At 35.6% G+C, this 19,897-nt stretch overlaps 1 protein-coding gene across 1 annotated transcript in view; it reads left to right on the top strand.

The window, feature by feature from the left end:
* Window positions 1-19,040, top strand: part of LOC146001552 (nuclear pore complex protein Nup93-like) — a 39,856-nt gene extending 20,816 nt beyond the window's left edge. The window contains exons 10-17 of the mRNA XM_083139017.1: window positions 36-227; window positions 1,562-1,688; window positions 3,338-3,488; window positions 5,642-5,734; window positions 10,942-11,178; window positions 12,288-12,442; window positions 14,535-14,595; window positions 18,705-19,040. Coding sequence (XP_082995143.1) covers window positions 36-227; window positions 1,562-1,688; window positions 3,338-3,488; window positions 5,642-5,734; window positions 10,942-11,178; window positions 12,288-12,442; window positions 14,535-14,595; window positions 18,705-18,824 — 1,136 coding nt within the window. The 3' untranslated portion in view covers window positions 18,825-19,040. The remainder of the gene's footprint in view (window positions 1-35; window positions 228-1,561; window positions 1,689-3,337; window positions 3,489-5,641; window positions 5,735-10,941; window positions 11,179-12,287; window positions 12,443-14,534; window positions 14,596-18,704) is intronic.
* Window positions 19,041-19,897: the final 857 nt, after the last annotated feature.

Here is a 19,897-nt window from a genome sequence, read left to right on the forward strand (position 1 = left end):
CTTATTCACTGACTGGAAATGTCCTTTTGTTCCAGGCGAGACTTACTTCCATGCACATGATCAGCCGTATATCTATTTCCAAGTCCTTTTCCTCACCGGGCAGTTTGAAGCAGCCATTGAGTTCCTGTATCGAACTGGAAAGCTCCAGTGCCATGCTGTTCACATAGCTCTTGCGTTACATGAGCTCAATCTTCTGGGAACACCTTTTAATTCCAATGCTCCACTATGTAAGTATCTGATTACATAACTTTGTTGGACATGGTTGTGTGTGAAAGGAACACTTTTGATCAGATAATGTTCACTTGTTCCACATGATCTGAAAATCAGTGTGTAGTAGGGATGAGGCGTTACGAAATTTTAGCCGATACCCGATAAAATACTGACATAAAATTTACCGATAACCGATATTCTACCAATCGGATATAAAATTCCAAATGGTCTTTGAAGAACCTGAATAGTTCATTCACTTCCTTAATAAATGTTTGTTTCCAGGAGACTGCAGTGCAAAAGAAGTTGCATATTTAGACATGTAAGCATGGAGGTTATCCATAAAAATTATAACAAAATGGTAGATTTTTGCACAAAATTATAAGATATTTACAGATATATTGGATCGGTAAAATAATCAGTAATTTTACCGATACACAGATATGCCTATATTGACCAATACCAATAGAGTACCGATTAATCTGTCCCATCCCTAGTGTATAGTATTACTGAGAATAATTATGGTGAAGCATTCAGGTCCAACCTCAATTAGACTATAGTTTCCTCTAAAAATCACCAAACATTTGGAAATAAATGTAATAAAGTGAACTGATCTTGTTTTTTATTTGTTTCCAGATGCTAGAGCTCTATTAATTAATTGGGCTTAGACATCTCTCAGCCTGTGGATATTTTATGAAACTTAAAAAGTCTGTATTGCTGCCAAAAAATATACCTGGCTCGATTGCAGTCTGTCACCATTCACATATTGTCACCAACATTAATAGAGAAATATTTTTTACTAGAAATATGAAATTACTTTTATTGCAAGTAAATGAATTTTAACTATGTTATTTCAGAATATAGAAATCTGCATCTTTATGTGAGAGATATGAATTGTTCCAATTTTTGTTCATGTGCAATAGTGTTGCCATCATAGAATCTTAATAGAAGTATGTTGCCCCACAGAAGTAAAAAACAAAAATCACTGGCACTAGAAATGCATTAGCTGAGTTATCCTTTACATTTTTGGAAAGTTTGGAAGTATGTAGTGAGGGCATAATTTCTAATTCTCTGAATAAATTGAATATATAACTTTCCTCTTGTATTGCAATATATATCTGTGAGCGGGGCGGGGGTAATTATTTTTACTATTCAATCGTCAAAACTTTTGATGTTAATCAGACATTATATATGATGCACACACAGATGATATTATATATGATGCACACAGGCTCCACTCTATGGTAATGAATGTTTGACATTGATCAAAATGTGAACTCTTTAATGTAACATGCATGTGTGTTTAAAACATAAATAAGTTTTAATCTAATTTCTGTGCATGATTCTTCCGCAGTATCTATTGATCCATCAGACTACTCTCCTGCTCGTCGGTTGAACTTGGCAAGGCTTGTTATGCTTTACGTGAGGAAATTTGAGAGCACAGATCCAAAGGAAGCTTTGCAGTATTATTATTTCCTGAGGTATGCGAAGGAATTTTGTGTGATATTTGTGAATGTAGATATTATTCAGCCGACTCAGTGGCCAAGTATTCTAAGTGGTTGACTGTTGATCTTGCCACCAAAGTTTCCAGGTTCAAATCCCAGCCTGTGCATTGGTCTTCTTTGTGAGTGTCTCTTCATGAGTTTCATCTAATAAACAATTATCGTGGTCATTACTATTTCTCAAAATTAGCAGAAAAGCAAAGCTAAATGACAAAATTACAAATACACATGTTAATTAGTGAAAGGAAACACTCACCGGACAGTAGAAAATTCAAAATTTTCGCTAATTTATAGCATCATCGGTGTGAGAAGAAACAGAAGACGGTTCCGGTTCCGTCTTCTGTTTCTTCTCACACCGATGATGCTATAAATTAGCGAAAATTTTGAATTTTCCTACTGTCCGGTGAGTGTTTCCTTTTACCTTATTTGATTTTTACTTAGCCCTTTTGGCCCTCCTTGCTTTTATCCATCATGTTAATTAGTGTATGTACAGTCTACTTGATTATCCCAAAAAATATTATAATTGGTGTTTATTTTAATGACTAAAATTCAACACCAACAAATGCTCGGTAGATAATTTAAGAAGAGAGTGTAGTTTGTACAACACTGCATTCTTCATCAAAACTATTTACTAAGTAAATGAAGTCCAGTTTTGGCATGTACTTTTGCCACATCAGGTGTTAAGAAGATTAAGGTTGCCAGCCGGAGATGAAGTAGGAGACATTGTTTTACCTACAATTTGAACCTTTTTAATCCAACTTACCTTCCCATATTTTAAACTTTTACTATTCTTGTCTTAACTCCTGAAGAAGTCACATGATGTGGCAAAAGCTAGGGTTAAACAGTTAAGTACATGCCAAAACTGGACTTCAGTTACTTTGTTAAATGATGGCATGTGGTGTATAAGTTATGTCTTATCTAAAACTATTTAGTTCCTATAATTTCATTCAGCATGGATATTAGTTGTTTTTTTTACATAGTAGACAAACATGCTTTGAAGTAATAGTAGACAAACATGCTTTGAAGTATTTTTTCTTGGATTTTATTATTCTGTAGAAAGTTTAACTTATTCATGTTCTGAGGAAAGGAAATTCTAGTGATATATTAATATACCCAAAACAAGTATGTCCTTTATCAGATGTGTTATTCAGCCAGCTTGGTGGCCAACCAGGCTAAGTGGTTGACTTTCAATCTCACCACCAAAGTTATCATCACCACTCATCTTCATCATTGGGATTAGCCAAAAGTGGTGGAAAAGTGAGGTAAACCAACAGAAATACAAATACAATTTTTTTTATTATTATTATTATTCTATTAATTTCCATCCATCTTGAAACTTCATGCTTGAAACTTCACTTTCTTCCCTCCCAACCCCTCATGTTTTCTTCCCTCATGATGACCCTGAGAAAGGGCTCAAAAGCTTGGAACTGAGTTTTCAATTTGTTTTGTGTTGCGTCTTTAAATTTTCTGGTTGCAAGCTTGGTCAGATTTTGCCATGCTTGAAACTTGTTACGTGTATGATGGCATTAACCATCAGATTAAATAGAACAGTTACAAATCTGGTTATGGTTAAAGTAAGCATTTGTTTCAGGACTGGTATGTTTAACTTAGTGTCTTATTCTCCCCAGAAACATGGAGGGACCATCAGGGGAAAACCTCTTCATGCTCTGTGTCAGTTCTCTTACGTTGGAGTCTCGAGAATTTGATCTTCTCTTGGGTCGTATCGAGCATGATGGATGCAGAACTCCTGGATTAATTGATGCGTTCCAAGGAGTACAGGTGAATGAAGGTTCTACTGTAATTTTAGATACAAGTCTACAAAGTTGTTCGCAAAGACTAGCAAAATATATGTGGAATCAGATTTTCCATACACATAGAAACGAATCCTCAGCATAAAAAAAGTTAAAACCCACTCCATGTTCAGACTGCCTAAATGTGATGAAACCTGTAGTTTAAAGTAGGATACAAATCACTGTGCATTGTGCCTCCACCAGGAATCGAACCTGCAACCCTTTGATTCCAGAGCAAAATAACTTCTTCATTTAGCTCTGGCATCAATCATTTCTTCCAATTACAAATCTATGTTCAACATTAAGTAACCGGAGTACAAACGTGGAAGAAGGGGAGTGAAACTGAAGGAAAACCAATCTTGTTCCATGTTGTTCCCTTCTTTGGAAACTTCATAACACGACGGTATGATGAAACTTGAGAAGACTGAAAAAAAACTGTTTTTGTCCTTCGTGTTTATTGGATCATTCATTGTCTAGCAAGAGGAAAGATTGTAATCTGGCTGTCATCTGTGGCAGGGACTTATACCACAACTTCAGTCGGCAGTGTAAGCTAATAGAGAGGGTTGTGGAAGGTTTTGAGGGCAGTTGTGTTGCATATGGTACGCACACAGAGAGAGAATATTTCTATTTCTTTTCCTCAACAGCAACAGGTCAGATTAAATAACAGTGTAACATGGTTTACAGCAAGGGCAAATGTGTGCCTTTAAATCCCTTTCCAATTATGTATAGTCATTCACAGGTTCAGAAAAAATCTTGTTTCTTCATATGCAAGGTTATCATGTATAAGACCCACATGCTGTAAACTTCATTTTCGACATCAGGAAAAGAATACCTTGCAACTTTTACAGATAATCCATGTCTTCCTTCTAGGAGGACTTACTGCTGGCTGTATTGTACTCACAATGACTGTTCATTTTCTGGATTAAACACTTTGAAAATCATTAGGGAAGCATAAAAATTCCAGAACATAAGCAAAACAAATGCTTATCTTGCAATGAATTTGGCCTCCTCTGCTGGCATAGTGGTAACATCGTTTGTTTGCAATCCAGGGGTCCCCAGGTTCGATACCCAGTGAAGGCACAAGTGGTTTGGATTTCACTTTAAACTGAGGTCCAGTCCCAGTTAGCCTTCCTCTGTACAATGTGAACTTGAATCCAAAACTCAAACTTAACAATGATTTTGCACAATCATTCACATGTATCTTCTGAAAAATCATAGTTTCAATGTAACGTTTTCTAGGATATAAAATTTTGTTCATGATGGATGTGGTAAACTCGGTTTAAAATTACTTACGTGAAATTCCGTATTTCCGCTCAAGACGCCGTACTCTTAGTGAATGAAGACTGAGAACCTTCGAAATTAATAGGATTTAACCATTAAATTGTGCAACGCGGAAATACTAAATTTCACGTAAGTAAAATTTTGTTGTTGTTAATCAATGAAAATTCATTGTATTAAGGATGTAGTTATGTGGAATATTTACCAGTAGATAAACTCCTGGAGATGAGGCCTGCTCGAAAAAAGGTTCTTAAATCATAGTTGTAACCATGACTAATAAATTACGCCATGCAAGCTACCTTAAATGAAAGAAATAACATAATGGTAGAAATATTGACACAATTACCGACTACTTTTGACTGAAATATCATTTTGTTAAAATTATTATCAGCAATTGCCGATTGGCTGATCACCATAAGAAGCTAGAATCCTTCCCTTTGCTTATAAATAGTAATGAAAAGAGTGTCATAATTGAAACTTTATTCAAGCATAGTGTGTGTTGGAAACATGATTCAAGATTGCAGACAACGATGACAAAAATGTTTTCTGTTGAAGACATTTTTGACATTGCTGTTAATTTTGAACAGACTAAAAATGCTGACCAAGGCAGAAATTTATTTCAAAAACACACTATACATGTGACGTTTAAACCTTCCAGCAAGGTGGTCTCTCTTGAATGTCACATGCGGAGTGAGTTTTTAAAAAAACAATTCTGCCTTGGTCAGCATTTTTAGTGTGTTATTAAGCATGGAAACAACTCTTAACAGTGTTATTATTGTTAATTTTTGTTGATATTATCTATTTGAATTTGCTACATATGAATTGTCCTGTGTAATGTAATAGTAATATGTTGTTCTCCTTCAGGCTGACAGTAAGAAAATAATTGAATTGATTGCCAAGGATTCAGAGAAAAAGGGATTGCTTGAAGATGCTATGAAATTATATGACCTTGCAGGGGTAGGTATTTGTTCAATAATTTAGGTTTACTGGTATTTAATTACATGCAATTCTTAAATTCAGTGTTATAATGTACGTATATATACTGGGTGTACACAAAGTGTTGGACACATTTAAATTATTAATAAATCAGAGACTAATGAAGATATAAATAAACTGGTGACAATGATAAATAAACTCTAAAGTTTTCTGTTCTGTATCAGTACACTTCTATATATGCTTTTTTTGTTGCACGGAGAATGTAAAGACTATAATTGATTTCTTTCCACCTTTGGGTCAGCATACCAACATCCACAGTGGCTATATCATTGTTTATTCTGGGTTTAAGTCACATGTTCTTACTTTTGCCTTATAAACAATGTCTGCCACATATCCCCAGATGAAAAATAATCCAATGGGATTGTGTTGGGTGACCTCGGGTGCTAAGGAATCGGATTACCAAGTCCAATTCATCTTCCCGGAAAGAGTTTGTTCAAAACAGCGGCAAATAGTGATGACGAATCTTACAAAAGTGATGAACATTAATGAACTGAAAGCCAGAATAAACAATGAGTTATCCACCATGGATGTCGGCAAGAATAAACAATGAGTTATCCACCGTGGATGTCGGCATGCTGACCCGAACATGGGAAGAAATTGATTATCGTCTTTACATTCTCTGTGTGACAAAAGGAGCACATATAGAATTGTGCTGATATAGGACATAAAATTTTTTGAGTTTATCTATCTATCATTGCAACCAGTTAATTTGTATTTTCATTAGTTTCTAATTTATTAATTTTTGTGTACACCCTGTATGTTTCTATAAACAGGGAAAAGCATTTTAACAATATACTTGGACATATTAGCTGTTCATTAGCTGTTCCACCTTGATATGAAATCATCATTCTTAATTGTTGGAACAGTTTTCATGGAATAATCATTCATGTGTCCAAGGTACGTATTTCACATCTGCTGTCCTCACATTGATAAAAATAACTTAATTACATGTGATTATATGTAAATACACGTAAGCAAATTGCTAACTTTTTCCGTGAAACTTACTAGTAATGGTTCTATTAATTTTGATGACCTCTGCCACCATCCACATGAAACGCTATTAATTTTAGTGGGTTCTTTCATTGTCCACATGGAATAGTTCCCATGTGAATAGTGACAGGGACCACTGAAATTAATAGAACCATTGCAAGTAAGTTTCACGGAAAAAAGTTAGTGATTCGCTTACATGTATTTATTATACTACCATGTCCTTTATTCACCAAAAATGAAAACATGAAGTGATTACATATGTTTAAAATGGATTAGCTATTGGAATACCATACTGGCACGGACAGGTTTTATATTAACCTATTGAAAAGTTATTGAGAATTTGTGTCCAATCAGAGATATTTGAAATCTGGATGGAAGACTATCTGATTTCCAGATAATTTTTTTCCAAATTTGGTTATCCCTTGTCAAACTAACATATTCTAACATGTATAACTGTTCTGAACAATTTTAAATTGATACCCTGTTCAGTTATCGGTGTCAAATTACATAGACAGCCGTACACCTACATATATATACAGTCAACACTCGATTCAACGACCTTTCACAGTTCCCGGGAAAAGGGTCGTTATTTCGAAGGGGTTGTTATTGGAATTTGCACCAATTTGCAGCTTAAAGGGAGCTCAAACGGACACAAAGATGCCTAGGAGATGGTAACACCATTTATCCTGGTAGTTATACAACCTGTTATGCACAGGATGCGTGTTGTGAGAAGGAAAATAGAACATGAAAAAGTTTTCACAAAAGAGAATTTAAAATAATGTTACTTTATTTCCATTGTGCACAGTCGTTGCTTTTCCAGGGAATTCTTACAATTCTAGTTCATGAGAAACCCGTTTGCACTGAGACCAATGGAAAGGAAAACAATCTCTCGCTTATTGCAAGCGAAACTCGAAGAATCTTGACACCAGTCAGACTGGTGCCAGCAAAAGTCGGGAGATAATCGGGCAGAATGAATGTTGGATTTTATACGGGTTTACTGGAGCATTGTCTGTTACAAGATTAACTGGTAAGATTAGATCTCTTGGGAGAAACAACACAACCTCTCTAGGTACCAGACAAAAAAAATAAAGGCAGGGCTGTAATTTTCGTTCTGGTTCGGCTGTGTAAAATATATCGTAAAAACAAGTCACTTTTCTTTGCTTCAACCAACTTCATTCACCCTCCTTCCCCATTAAAGGGCAGTCCAAACTCCTTCTTTGACTTGCATTCTAATCCATCGTGAAAAAGGAAACACGCAACTTGCGATCTGTTTTCACCCAATGCGTATTCTAGGACACGTCATTAAACAGCGTGGCAGTCGATAATAATTCGGATTTGGAATTGAATTTCACTTTAAACTATATTTAGTCCCGATTAGCACATCAGCATAAAATGAACTGAAAACAAGCTTTATGAAACTGCGCATTTTCACATATCAAAATGGTAGATCGTTATTTACTCTCAGGTTAATCGACGATTTAATGTTGGATTTAGGAGTATTCTCGATGTCAAACACCCACCCCTCCAAACGTTTTCCCCCTGAATAATGTCTTTAATCAGTCTCAGCAACCATTCCTACATTGAACACACTTTTTTTTACTCCACATGAATGTTTCTGAAGAAAAGCGGATGCAAATTAAATTTACAGATTTGCTTATCAGAAGGTGCAGAACATGGTTATTTTAACTCTTGTTTTTCTTTCTGGAGATCGAATTTCGTTATCGTCAAATCAAAACAGCTTTGCAAGATTCAAAACAATAACTTTTGCCTTTGCGCTGGATGAGTCATCACTGTTATCGGCAAGCAAGAGCTTTGCAGACGCTAGACAAAACACTGGCGCCAGCTGCATCGTAAAAACAAGGAGACCGGCTGGAAGTTCGAGCAACAGCATTTTAAAGATAAGGCAACTGTCGAAGACGGAACTTTTAACAGCAGTGTAAAGAAGAAAGAAATGACCCTTGCTTTACATTTTACCATGCAACAGACAATAATACCGGCAATATTTCCTATGCAGACAACAGCATTAAAAAATAATAATAATAAATAAATAAATACATAAAAACTGAAATCTGCAATTATCAACAATGCCGTGCACACCAGTGGCGGAGAATGAGCTGGGGAAAGGGTAGAGGGTTACTTTTTTTTTTTTTTTTTTTACTTGTTCTATGGTTTTTGTTCGTTTTCAAGAATATAACCAGAACTGGTTGCCCCATTTTAGACGTCAAAGGAAAGGAAGAGGGGTGATTCCTTTTCCACCCTCGCCTGTAATCAGCCCGCATCAGCAAGAAAATCCTGGCTGAAACAATCTGCATCCCCCCCTTCCCCCCTACGTTTGCTGACAGGAAAAGAGGGAGAAGTCAGTCGTTTAACGAAACACTTTTTTGGCAGATATTACGACATCGACACAATTAGGAAAACGTATGAAGTGGGAAACGGGAGTTATGATGCACGTAAGATCGAAGTAAACTTTTGTGCAAACCTGGATGACAACGCATTAAGCGGGTTGACGATCTTTAGTTCACCTATGTGGTTTTGATTATCTCTAACAGTTTCGCTTTTTTATGAAGTGTTGCAGGGAACAAAGAACACATTTTGAATGAAAGCGATTACCGGAAGTTGTCGGCTACAAGTCCGAAAGTTGCTCACTCATGGGAACCTGCTGAACTCTAGGTCAGAGCTGGACAGATGGGCCAGACTTCCAGGTGCCACGCATCTGTATTTTCGAACATTCCTGCGATCTTATCTCTCAAGGTGGTGTATTTATCGATGAAAGAGCTTGACCTGCCATACACATTGGCAAAAACTGCAAGTCCAGCAGTCATTTTGGGCTGCTCCCACCCTCCCCCGCGAGTTTTCAGCAGCTCTTAGGACAAGGAAACAAGTCAAGTCGATTTAAAATAACATCCAAGCACATTCGATCTTCTCTTCTTGCGTATACAAGAGCAAGCGTGGCAAAACAAGCCTGGCACGTTGGGTAGCAGCAGTCGGGTGCAGGGTGACATTGGTGCACTTGAAGGAGGGGAGGGAAGAGGTCAAGTGCTATTGGATATCACTCAAGCATGGTGTGGTGGTGTCTATTTTTAGTTCAGACCTAATTGTGAGCAGTAGAGCACTCGTAAAGGGAATGAGTGGAGGAGAAAACAACGCATTTTTCGGCCGATTTCCTTCAATTTTTCAACTTTTTTTTCCAAATTTTTCTAATTTTTTCTAAATTTTTCACGGTTCCCGGGAAAAGGGTCGTTACTTCGAGAGGGTCATTATACCCGGGATCGTAGAATCGAGAGTTGACTAATTGGCTAGAAGAAAGAGGTCCTCTTTGACTTCTTCAGTTCCCCTTTATTATATGCAGTGGAACCCCAATTTTACATTTTCCTGCATTATATATTTATCCTTTATGGTACCAACATAGCAAAATGTTTTAATATTTCCCCCCCTGAAAAATGTAAAATCGAGGTTCCACTGTAAATAAGAGAATTGAATTTTAATTAAAACAGTAATAAATAAATAAATAACTGAAAATGTAATGGGGGTCACATGTTCCTCAGTGACAATTCTTGTTAAAATTTATTAGTTTTTTAAAAATATGCATACATTTTATGGCAAATTTGGTTCCTCGAGATTCTGAGCAACTTGAGTTCATAGAACTTTCATAACGTCACACAAGTGTGCATATTGATAGGCATATTAATAACCAGTCAGTTGTCGACTACTGTGTTATGTTGTCACCTACTTATATGAGAATTCATTAAAATCAGAAACAGGTGGAAAAGTATGGCAGTTTTTAAAGTTAAAATAATAATAATTTTTCTAAGTGGTATCTCCTGGCAACCAAGATGGTCAGATGTGCACGGTACAACCTCTATTACAGACGCTGTAAATTCTGAGTAAATAAACTGACCTGTTTATGTAATTGACCCGTCAGTATTGGTGGGAAATGGTAACATCATTGGAATCAATTCAAGGAACATCAGCTTGAACTTTATTTAAACAATTGAACATTATGTTTTAAAACAAAGCACCGAGATCTTGATCTGAAATATGTAGAAGAGACATAAAATACTGAATGTTATTTGTTTGAATTTGTCAGTACTACCTTAATGTGGAATTATTTCAGTCCATTTTTCCCTCCATAACTCTTTGACAGCAATATTATTCGTTGTTTTTAATATTTGTTTCAGAACCAGGAGAAGGTGTTGTCAATCTTGGTTACTCTATTAGGCCAGGTTGTAAGTCAGCCCAGTAGACCTGGATCACTAAGATATCGCTTATCTGATGTGTGCAGAAATATTTCAAGTCGTTACTTAGGTCAGGAATACACATGCACTTCCAAAGTTGCATGCTCGTTTGTTGCTCTTCGCAATCTCATGTTCTTTTTTGACCAGTATCATAATGAGGAACATCAGCAAGCATTGAAGGTAAGCAAGACACTTGACATTTTGTATTGAAAATTATAAAAAATTATGTACGTATTTTATTTTGATTTTGAAAAAAAGAACTTGGTTACAGCTATGGGAAAACGATGGTGTCAAGATAAAAGTGAGAATTAACAAAGTGGGTTAATCTTGGAAAATTATTCAATAACAAAATTGGCAACTTACATCTGTCCATAAAGAAACTGAATTTTGAATTTGCCACGTCGCTCTTTGTCATTATATTTTCAGTCTACAAGCGAGATCATAGTTTCATGCATGCTTCTTTTCTAATCAAAAGAAAATGAAGTCTTGACAGTGTGCTAATGTGAAATGTTTCAAATTTGGCAAGACGATTACAGAATCTTTGAAATTGTTGCAAGAAACTTGTGGGGACGAATGTGAATTAGCGTTCATTTCTTGCATATATTTTACTTTCTGATCAAGTGTGTAACATTTCCTCTTTCTATTTTCCATAGCCAACCAGTAGAAACTGACATCAACTGAAGGAACCACTGTTCTGTTTTTATTATAGAACACTGCAAGCGTTAGCTATCGGCATCTTTTTAACATGGCATTTGTAGTTTCCTTTCGCGATTACGTGTAAAAGAAAATGTGTCTCATGTTCTGAACAACTGCAGCAAATCTTTCTCCTCTGGTTTCATACAAATCCGTTCCCTGGTAATTAGCTTCTTAGCTCTTGACAGGAGCACATATAAACACTCAAAATAATGAAACAAGCAAAATTAACATTTCTGGACATGAAAGAAAATTATAGTTAGGTAGTTGTATTCCCCACACAAAATAAATATGCTTACTGCATTTTATATCTTCAAATATGTGTATGAGACATAAATATCATGAAATAATCTAAACCTAAAGTAATGTAACACAGTAAATTTTATTAGCTTTTCAACATTATCATTAATAAAGGAGTGAAATTGGTTCAAAATAAGTTATTTAAAAATAACTAACATTTTTGTGGATTAGATTTTAAGAGCACTTCATCAGAGTGAATGAAATTTCCATATTTTTAATAATTTGAGTAAAACCATTAAAAAAAACCTCTGCTTGTGCAATAACAAAATGTCATCTTTCATATATTTTCATTACAGACAGTTTCTGAGGCAAAAGTAATACCAATGCACATGGGTGAAATAGATGAGCGTATTAGGAATTTCAGCAATTTTAGTGAAGAAGTTTCGAAAAATATACCAGATGTGTTGATAGCTACAATGAATATTTTGTATGGACAGTACAATAAGTTAAGGTAAGAGCTGTTAAATACATAGCATTGTTAAACTAAGACTAACCCCTTTGCCAAGGTATAACGCCCATAGTTTCTCCAATCCAAGAGAAAACCACACCCATAAATCTAGGAGTGTAGTGCACACCGACAAAGGTGCCACGCTTCCCCCCCATCCTAAAATAGAACAGGGAGAGATGGCACAGGTGCTTTCTCCCTTGACCACTTTTCGAGAGTTCTGAAAGATTAGGTTCAGTCCCTTTTTTATTTTTTTTAACGTTCTTGTCTTCATTCCTCCCTCACATACATGCTGTTGGGTGATGTACTGACCATACCCATTTACCCAGAGGATGCTGGCTGCTAATTGACGAGAAGGGAGAAAAAATGTGGCAATGCTTTCAACTATCAACTGTGCCACGTGTTGTGGTTTCGGCAAGAAGAGGGCTGGGGTAAGGACACTCCACCATGGCGAAAAAAATATACATTTTTATAGTGACACATTTTGTTAGTAGTGAAACTATTCTGTTTTGTCATACTCAAAAACAACTGGATTTTTGTTTTCAGACTTAAGATCAGTTCTGTAAAATATTTTGTGTATATTAAGTGAATTGTCATTTTACATGTTTTATATTAAAATTCTTATAGCTAAGGAAATATTCTGGCCACGGTGGCTCAGTCAGTAACGCATCTGACTACTATGCTAAAGGTCCCGGGTTTGATCCCCAGTCAGTTCACATGCTGATCACATCACCTCCACTCACGACCGGATCAAGAAAGTGGGGGGCGTTACCCCCACACCCCCTATATGCGGTCATGGCATGGTGCTAAGCACAGGGGAGCACATTACCTTTTTTTTTATACCTAAGGAAATATTCTACCATGGCAATATGAATTTTGTTCAGCTGAAGATGAAAGAAGAGATGCCCTCTTGAAACAAAGTGTGAGAATAAACACTAGACAATGGATAACATCAAATTAACATTGCATGTCAGTAAAGAACCACTGTCACTAGCATTCCAAGAAATATCCTGCACTTTTTCATAGTACATACACAACCAGTCTCATCAGCTTTGTCATTCCAGGTAATTTTCTGAATGTATTAGGACCGACATGACACAAGTGCTAATGCAATGGTTACTGATACCGACTGATACTTTTCCGGTATTTTGATCATTTGCGGGATTCATAGTACATTACATTGAAACAAGATAATCAGAATATATCAGCCAGTAGTGGTGATTAATTTGAATTGATAGTTTCTAGCAGTGACATTTTGGGTGGTAACGCCAGATCCAACAGAGGACTAGCTTCTGTTTGTCTAAATAGATTGAATGAATGGTCCATTTAAAAATACAAACTAATGTTGTTTGGAAAACTAGTGTTTTATAGGTTTTTCAATTAGGTTACTCAAGTCAGAAACACCTTCCTTATACCATTCGGAGTCTTGCTGTTTGTTGCTGCCTTATAATCAAGGGGTTCCAGATTCAATATTCGGTGGAGGCACATAGTGGTTCGGATTCCACTTTAAACTATAGGTCCAGTCTGGATTAGCCTCTCTCTGCATAAAGTGGACTTAAAACACAAACTCAAGCTCTTTTCTGTGACCATTTGCTCTCCATATGATAAATTACACAAAATAAATTGTCACTAACAAATTTAGTATATTTGAGTTGGTATTGATTCCACTGGTACCAATTCTTGAAAATTGTAACTGTTCAAAGTAGTTCAGAATATGTATAAGTTTTAATACATACATTTTGCATTGCAACTATATCATAGCAGTTCTTTACTTTAAAATATTCATAATTTCCCAATAATCATTGAATAACAAACTCCATTTCTCCCCACAATGCAAAAAGAATGAAAAGTATGCATATATATATTTAGATTGTGAAAGTGATATGCAGCATTTGGGCTTCGGAAAAGTATCAGCTGGTATCAGTAATTAAATTCCAATTGGCACTTTGTACCAATCGGTATCAGCTCAGCCCTAATAGTTTTCCATACTGACACGACTGAAACTAGTATGTATGTTGGTATCAATGAGTCCGACTGAATATTAGTGCCGTAACTTCAATATACATCTTTTACTAATCAGTGTACTAATTTGTTTCAGGGATGTTGACATGCAGAGTCAAATGTCTAAATTTGTAGCAGAAAGTGGATTAAGGGAAAAGGTAAGTACTTCTCATTATTTAACTGTTAAGTGGTAAAGTGACAAAGCAAATAAGAATTCCTTCTTTTTTTTATTCTTTTTTTAAAAGATATTGGGTATCTTGATATTGATTCCTTTAAATAACATATAACTTCTTATTTTAACATTGTGAAATACTGCTATGTATAATGTGCTGGGGAGTTTGCACAGTTAACAAATATATTGATACATTTTTTCAGTGGCATGCCTAGGATTTTTGAAAGGAGGGGAGGTTACGTATACTTTTTTTGTGGTAGTCAGTCCTCATTTTGCCATCTTTTCCTGCCTTTGACATTCTGTTTTTAGGAGTACTGGGCCAAAGGGGGGCAGGTATAAAACAGCCCCAACCTCCCGTTAAGCATGCCGCTGTAAGTAATTTACACAAGAACACTTTTAAAATCTTCAATATTTTCAAATTTAGATACTGTTTCAATTTTAACTGCTTTTACCTTGTACTTTTTGTCCATAAATACCTTGACACTTATTATACAGGGTGTCCAAAAAGTCATGCAACTGAAACATACGTAACTTTTGTACAAGAAGCAATAGAAGCATGAACCTTGCACTGGTTCATGTCATGCACTTTGTCTCTGGATATTTTTTAGACATTAAACAAGTAAATGATTCTTTACAAGTATGGGGAGAAAGGTACTAAGGTGTAGAAAAGCTTTTCTATAACGAAAAACAAACATTGATAAAAGACAGGTATGGAGTCGCCTGCAATAATTTTAGGTGGTCTCTGTGGATATTCATCAAATTGTAAAAAAGAGAACAATAAATTTTTATGCATTAAGTAAAGTAAAAAAAAAAAAAGTAAAGTGCTCCCCTGTGCATAGCACCATGCCATGAAGGCATATAGGGAGTGTGGGGGTAACGCCCCACACTTTCTTGATCCGGTCGTGAGTGGAGGTGATGTGATCAGCATCACGCCCCTGACCACCTTTACCCCCCAGGGTTTCCCCCAGGTACCCATGTTATTCGATGCTGGGTGGGCACCGGGGCCGCTTCCATCGTTAGAAAAGTTCCCGGATTCGAACCCGGGACCTTTAGCATGGTACTCAGATGCATTACCGACTGAGCCAGCTTTCATAATTGAGAAACACATAAAATTTTCCTGGGTTATGTTCTCACATGTTCATATTTTTATTAGTTTGAAGAAAATCCTGAGCCAATGGAAGACGGAAGTTCAATCTACTCTTAATGCTACTGCATAATTCATAATTGTATGCATTTCTTGATACAGTTACCCTTTACAATAATAACCATATTGTGTGTAACAAAAGCGAATTAGCAATGATCAATAAATACTTGTAATTTTTATGCATTAGATGATTTATGGCATTAATTATGATAGATTCATAAAAAGTTTTTTTTTTTTAAATTACGAGGTGTAATGGCAATATTGGTTGCCTCAGAAGGCAGTACCAGGTGTGCCTGACATCTGGCTGTGTTATTGAATCAATGCCCACATGAAAAAAGTTGAAATTTATTATACATAGAACTAACCTACCTATCATTTTGTTAGGTTATTGATCCCATCAACAGTATTCAGAAAGTTTTGGCATTGTGGTGACACGTTTGCTGAAATGGTTAATTTTTGCTGCCTCTCCAGAGTTGCTACGATTTTTTTATTATAAAATTCCCTGACATTTGTTTTCCAGTCCAAAAATGAAATTTTCCCAGACATGTTTATCATCATGATTTTTGCTTTTCAACCTTGTGTTTTTCAATCTTTTATATATATAAAAATGGATATGTGTGTGTGTGGGTTGGTGTGTATGTTTGTTTGTACCGGCATAACTCTCGAACACCTGGAGCAATTTCAACCGAACTTGGTACACGTATCTCTTGCAATCTGGAAAGAATACTTTGGAGGTAAGACACCCCTGGGGTGGGAAGTGGTGACATGTAAAAATAAACTAAAACCACCGATATTAAATTCCGCGCAAACAGACATCCGTGACTCTATGCAATCTGCACAACGATAGTGTTTCTCAGGTTGTCTAACATTCACACTGTGTTGTGAAAATGGCTGATATTAGTGTGGATTCCATAGTTTTCCTGACACTCCCAATGCAGTTCAACTTCCAAGTTCATTACCTATCGGCATGGGGGGTGAAAGAGGTGAAAAATAAAATGCCACAAATGACCTACATTTGTGTCGAATCCATAGTTTTCGGAGTCGCTAAGCTAATTGGTGACATTCACGATCACATTTAAAATTAGTTACAATTCATTATTTTCCTGGCTAATAGAAGACTGGGATAAATAAATACTTGGGCAACACCGGGTAATCAGCCAGTTATATATATAATCCGTTAATTACTATGAATATTCACTTTCACAACTTTTTTTTTTTAGCAAATTACATTCTACACACACAAGAACATGTGAAAATTCAAAGAGTAAAATGTAAAATTACAATATTGGGTGCAACAATCACATGTAGTCTTCAGGCTAAGGTAACAGAGGTACATTACTTCCCCATAACAGATCTCCACAATATAAAAACAACAGAAAAAGTTCATAAACCATACACCATTTTTTATTTTCTGGGGGATTTATAGTGTCATGGAAAATGTTGCTTTTTGCTTACATTTATAAGTGCAAAGCACCTGGAGAAATTTTTGTTGCATCTAGGAATTCTATAGGAAATGCCAACAAGATTAAGATCTATAAAATAATAGACAATAACCTCATCTTCACCAACCTTTCCGATAATTATGATCATATTGTCAATGTACTTTAGTTATCAATCAGTAGAGGCATGCAAATTTCGTTTTTGACGAAAACCCAAATATGAAATAACATGCTGTAATGTTCATTTATCATGTTTCTGAAAGGTGTGAGGTGCATTTTCCTACCCTGTTTTGTCACGAAATAATGCGAAATGAACTGCAAAATGCGAAATATACTCTTAAACACGAAATTTACCATTTATATACCGACTCGACACTTTCTGAAGTCTGAAGTATCCTGAGTGTTATGCAATTCACGGAAATTTGATTAATTCTGCTGTAAATATTTGAGAAGCAAAGATGGACCCCTTTACACAAGAATAAACTTAATACTCTGGTAACTACATAAATGTTCTATTAGAAGGGCTAAGTTTATTTTGTGTAATAAGAGCAGTTTTTAAATCAAATTTAGGATTATATTCACAATTTTAAAACCAAAATGTCATCTTATATAGCACTTTTGATGTGATTATTCACCGCTATAACACCGAAATTTTATTTTATTTACCGCTTTTGAACCTGAAATCGACTCTTTGTTTTTGTACCGAAATTTTGCTTTTTTTATTTACCAAAAATATGTGCCTCTATCAATCACATATCTGGACTGCAAGTTTTACTTTGATATTCTTTCTAATATCTAGTATTGTAAAAGTGAAAATTTGTTACAGAAATTCGAAGGAACCATAATTTTGCACAAGACTGAGAATCATAAGAACGAAAGAAACAAGTTTCTAAACTGAATCTTTTTTTGGGAATGGAAGTGAACTGTTTGTTCATTTTTCTCTTGCAGACTCCAAAATGCACGTAAATTCCAGTCGATCTGCAAAATTCCCTGTCTTTTCCTTGTTTTCCAGATGCGTAAGAACCTTGCTCTCTCCCCGTCATTTTCTGTTGTGACAAAAAGGCAACAGGGTTGTGCCTTTTACTGCTATAATCAATGGAGACTGAGGGATAAAGGCAGCTGGAGAAGGTGCTGATCATATCACCTGTTATGACTGGGATTAAAAGCCCCATCTCCACACACCTATGTGCCTTCATTTTATATTTTAGTTTTCTGTAAAATTATTTTTAGGACAAAGTTGTACAAAGCAATTATTTCCATAAAATCATGATTAATGAGATATATATATTTTTTTAAGGGGAGTAAAGTAACTTAAAGTTAAAACATGTAAGGGCAAAATGTTTTGTAAATATATTACCCTCGGTTGGTGTCAAGGGAATTTGACTTTAAACTGAAAATTTTGTTCTCTGTTGTACTTTCTTAACATTACATGCATAAATATTTAACTGTTGTTTAGCTCAACATGTAGAATAGTGTTGTCATTTTTGTAACAATAACATTTTGTCATTTCAGTACCTGAAAGACATCAGGGAAACAGCTCATGCTATTGCAACATTCTCAGGAACCGTTCCATATCAAATGCCAGGGGATACAAATGCACGCTTAGTACAAATGGAGATTCTAATGCATTGATTTTGTTTCATGTGTGTGCAAGTATATATGAGTACATAAATAAAATTTTCACTCATTTTGCAATGCCTCCTTACCAACACACATTTATGGAAAAAAATGATACGTCTCTTAATTCATACTGTATCATTTTTTTAAGTGTGATTGGTGATAATAATTGATAATAGAGAGTTTTTCCCTCTTTTTTGTACTATTTTTTTGGCCAATAAACATTTTGTAGAAAAAAATACATCTATTGGTTTCTATTCTAGAAAGGAGTAAGGTGTGTGAAATTTTAAAGGATTTCAAAAATATAATGAATGGGGCTGGGCTGAAAGGAATGCAGATCTATTGGCTGATACAGTGATATTTGTTTCAGAAAGTATCAGTTAATTTAGTCACCAATACCGGTCAATACTTTTCCGGAGTTTGGATGTTTCATGAGGCATGAAAAAAATGCCACACAGCACTTTCGTGAAGTCTAATTATCCTGCAGCTTAAGCAAAATTCAAGGTTTTCATTTATTTTGCACCAATATTGTTTTTAACCCCTTAAGTGTGGAATTTTGTGAACAAATTGCTATTGGAAAATTTAGTTTTTTTAGTAGAATTCTGTTAATGGAACGAGTAAATATGTCTTCAAGTGTACAAGTTTTAAATATATCCCAGTCGGATAGCGACTCTTGGCACAGTGGTCCCAACCAACCCGTTACATGTCGAAATCTTGCGTCAGTTTTTACTTTTCAAGACCCTTTTATGACGAAGCAGGTACGCCAAACGAAATTTTGCCACTTGAAATTCCCCCCGTACGTCTAGATACATTTAATGTTGCATGTCCCTCATTTCCACGAGTGGCGCCGTCCCGTTATTGCAAATCGATCACTTCCACGAATGTGTGTTTGTGTGTGTGTGTGTTTTTTTTTATATTGTGTAGTAGTTCTGGTGTGTGTGTGTTTATATTGTTATAGTTGTGATGTGTTTGTGTGTGTCTTGTGTAGTAGTTGTGATGTGTTTGTGTGTGTCTTGTGTAGTAGTTATGCTGTCTAATGTGTTTGTGTTCGTCTTGTGTAGTAATTGTGCTGTCTAATATGTTTGTGT

The sequence above is a fragment of the Lepisma saccharinum genome, chromosome 17 (genome assembly GCF_977018435.1).
Source record: "Lepisma saccharinum chromosome 17, izLepSacc3.1, whole genome shotgun sequence".
NCBI classification, from domain to species: domain Eukaryota; kingdom Metazoa; phylum Arthropoda; class Insecta; order Zygentoma; family Lepismatidae; genus Lepisma; species Lepisma saccharinum.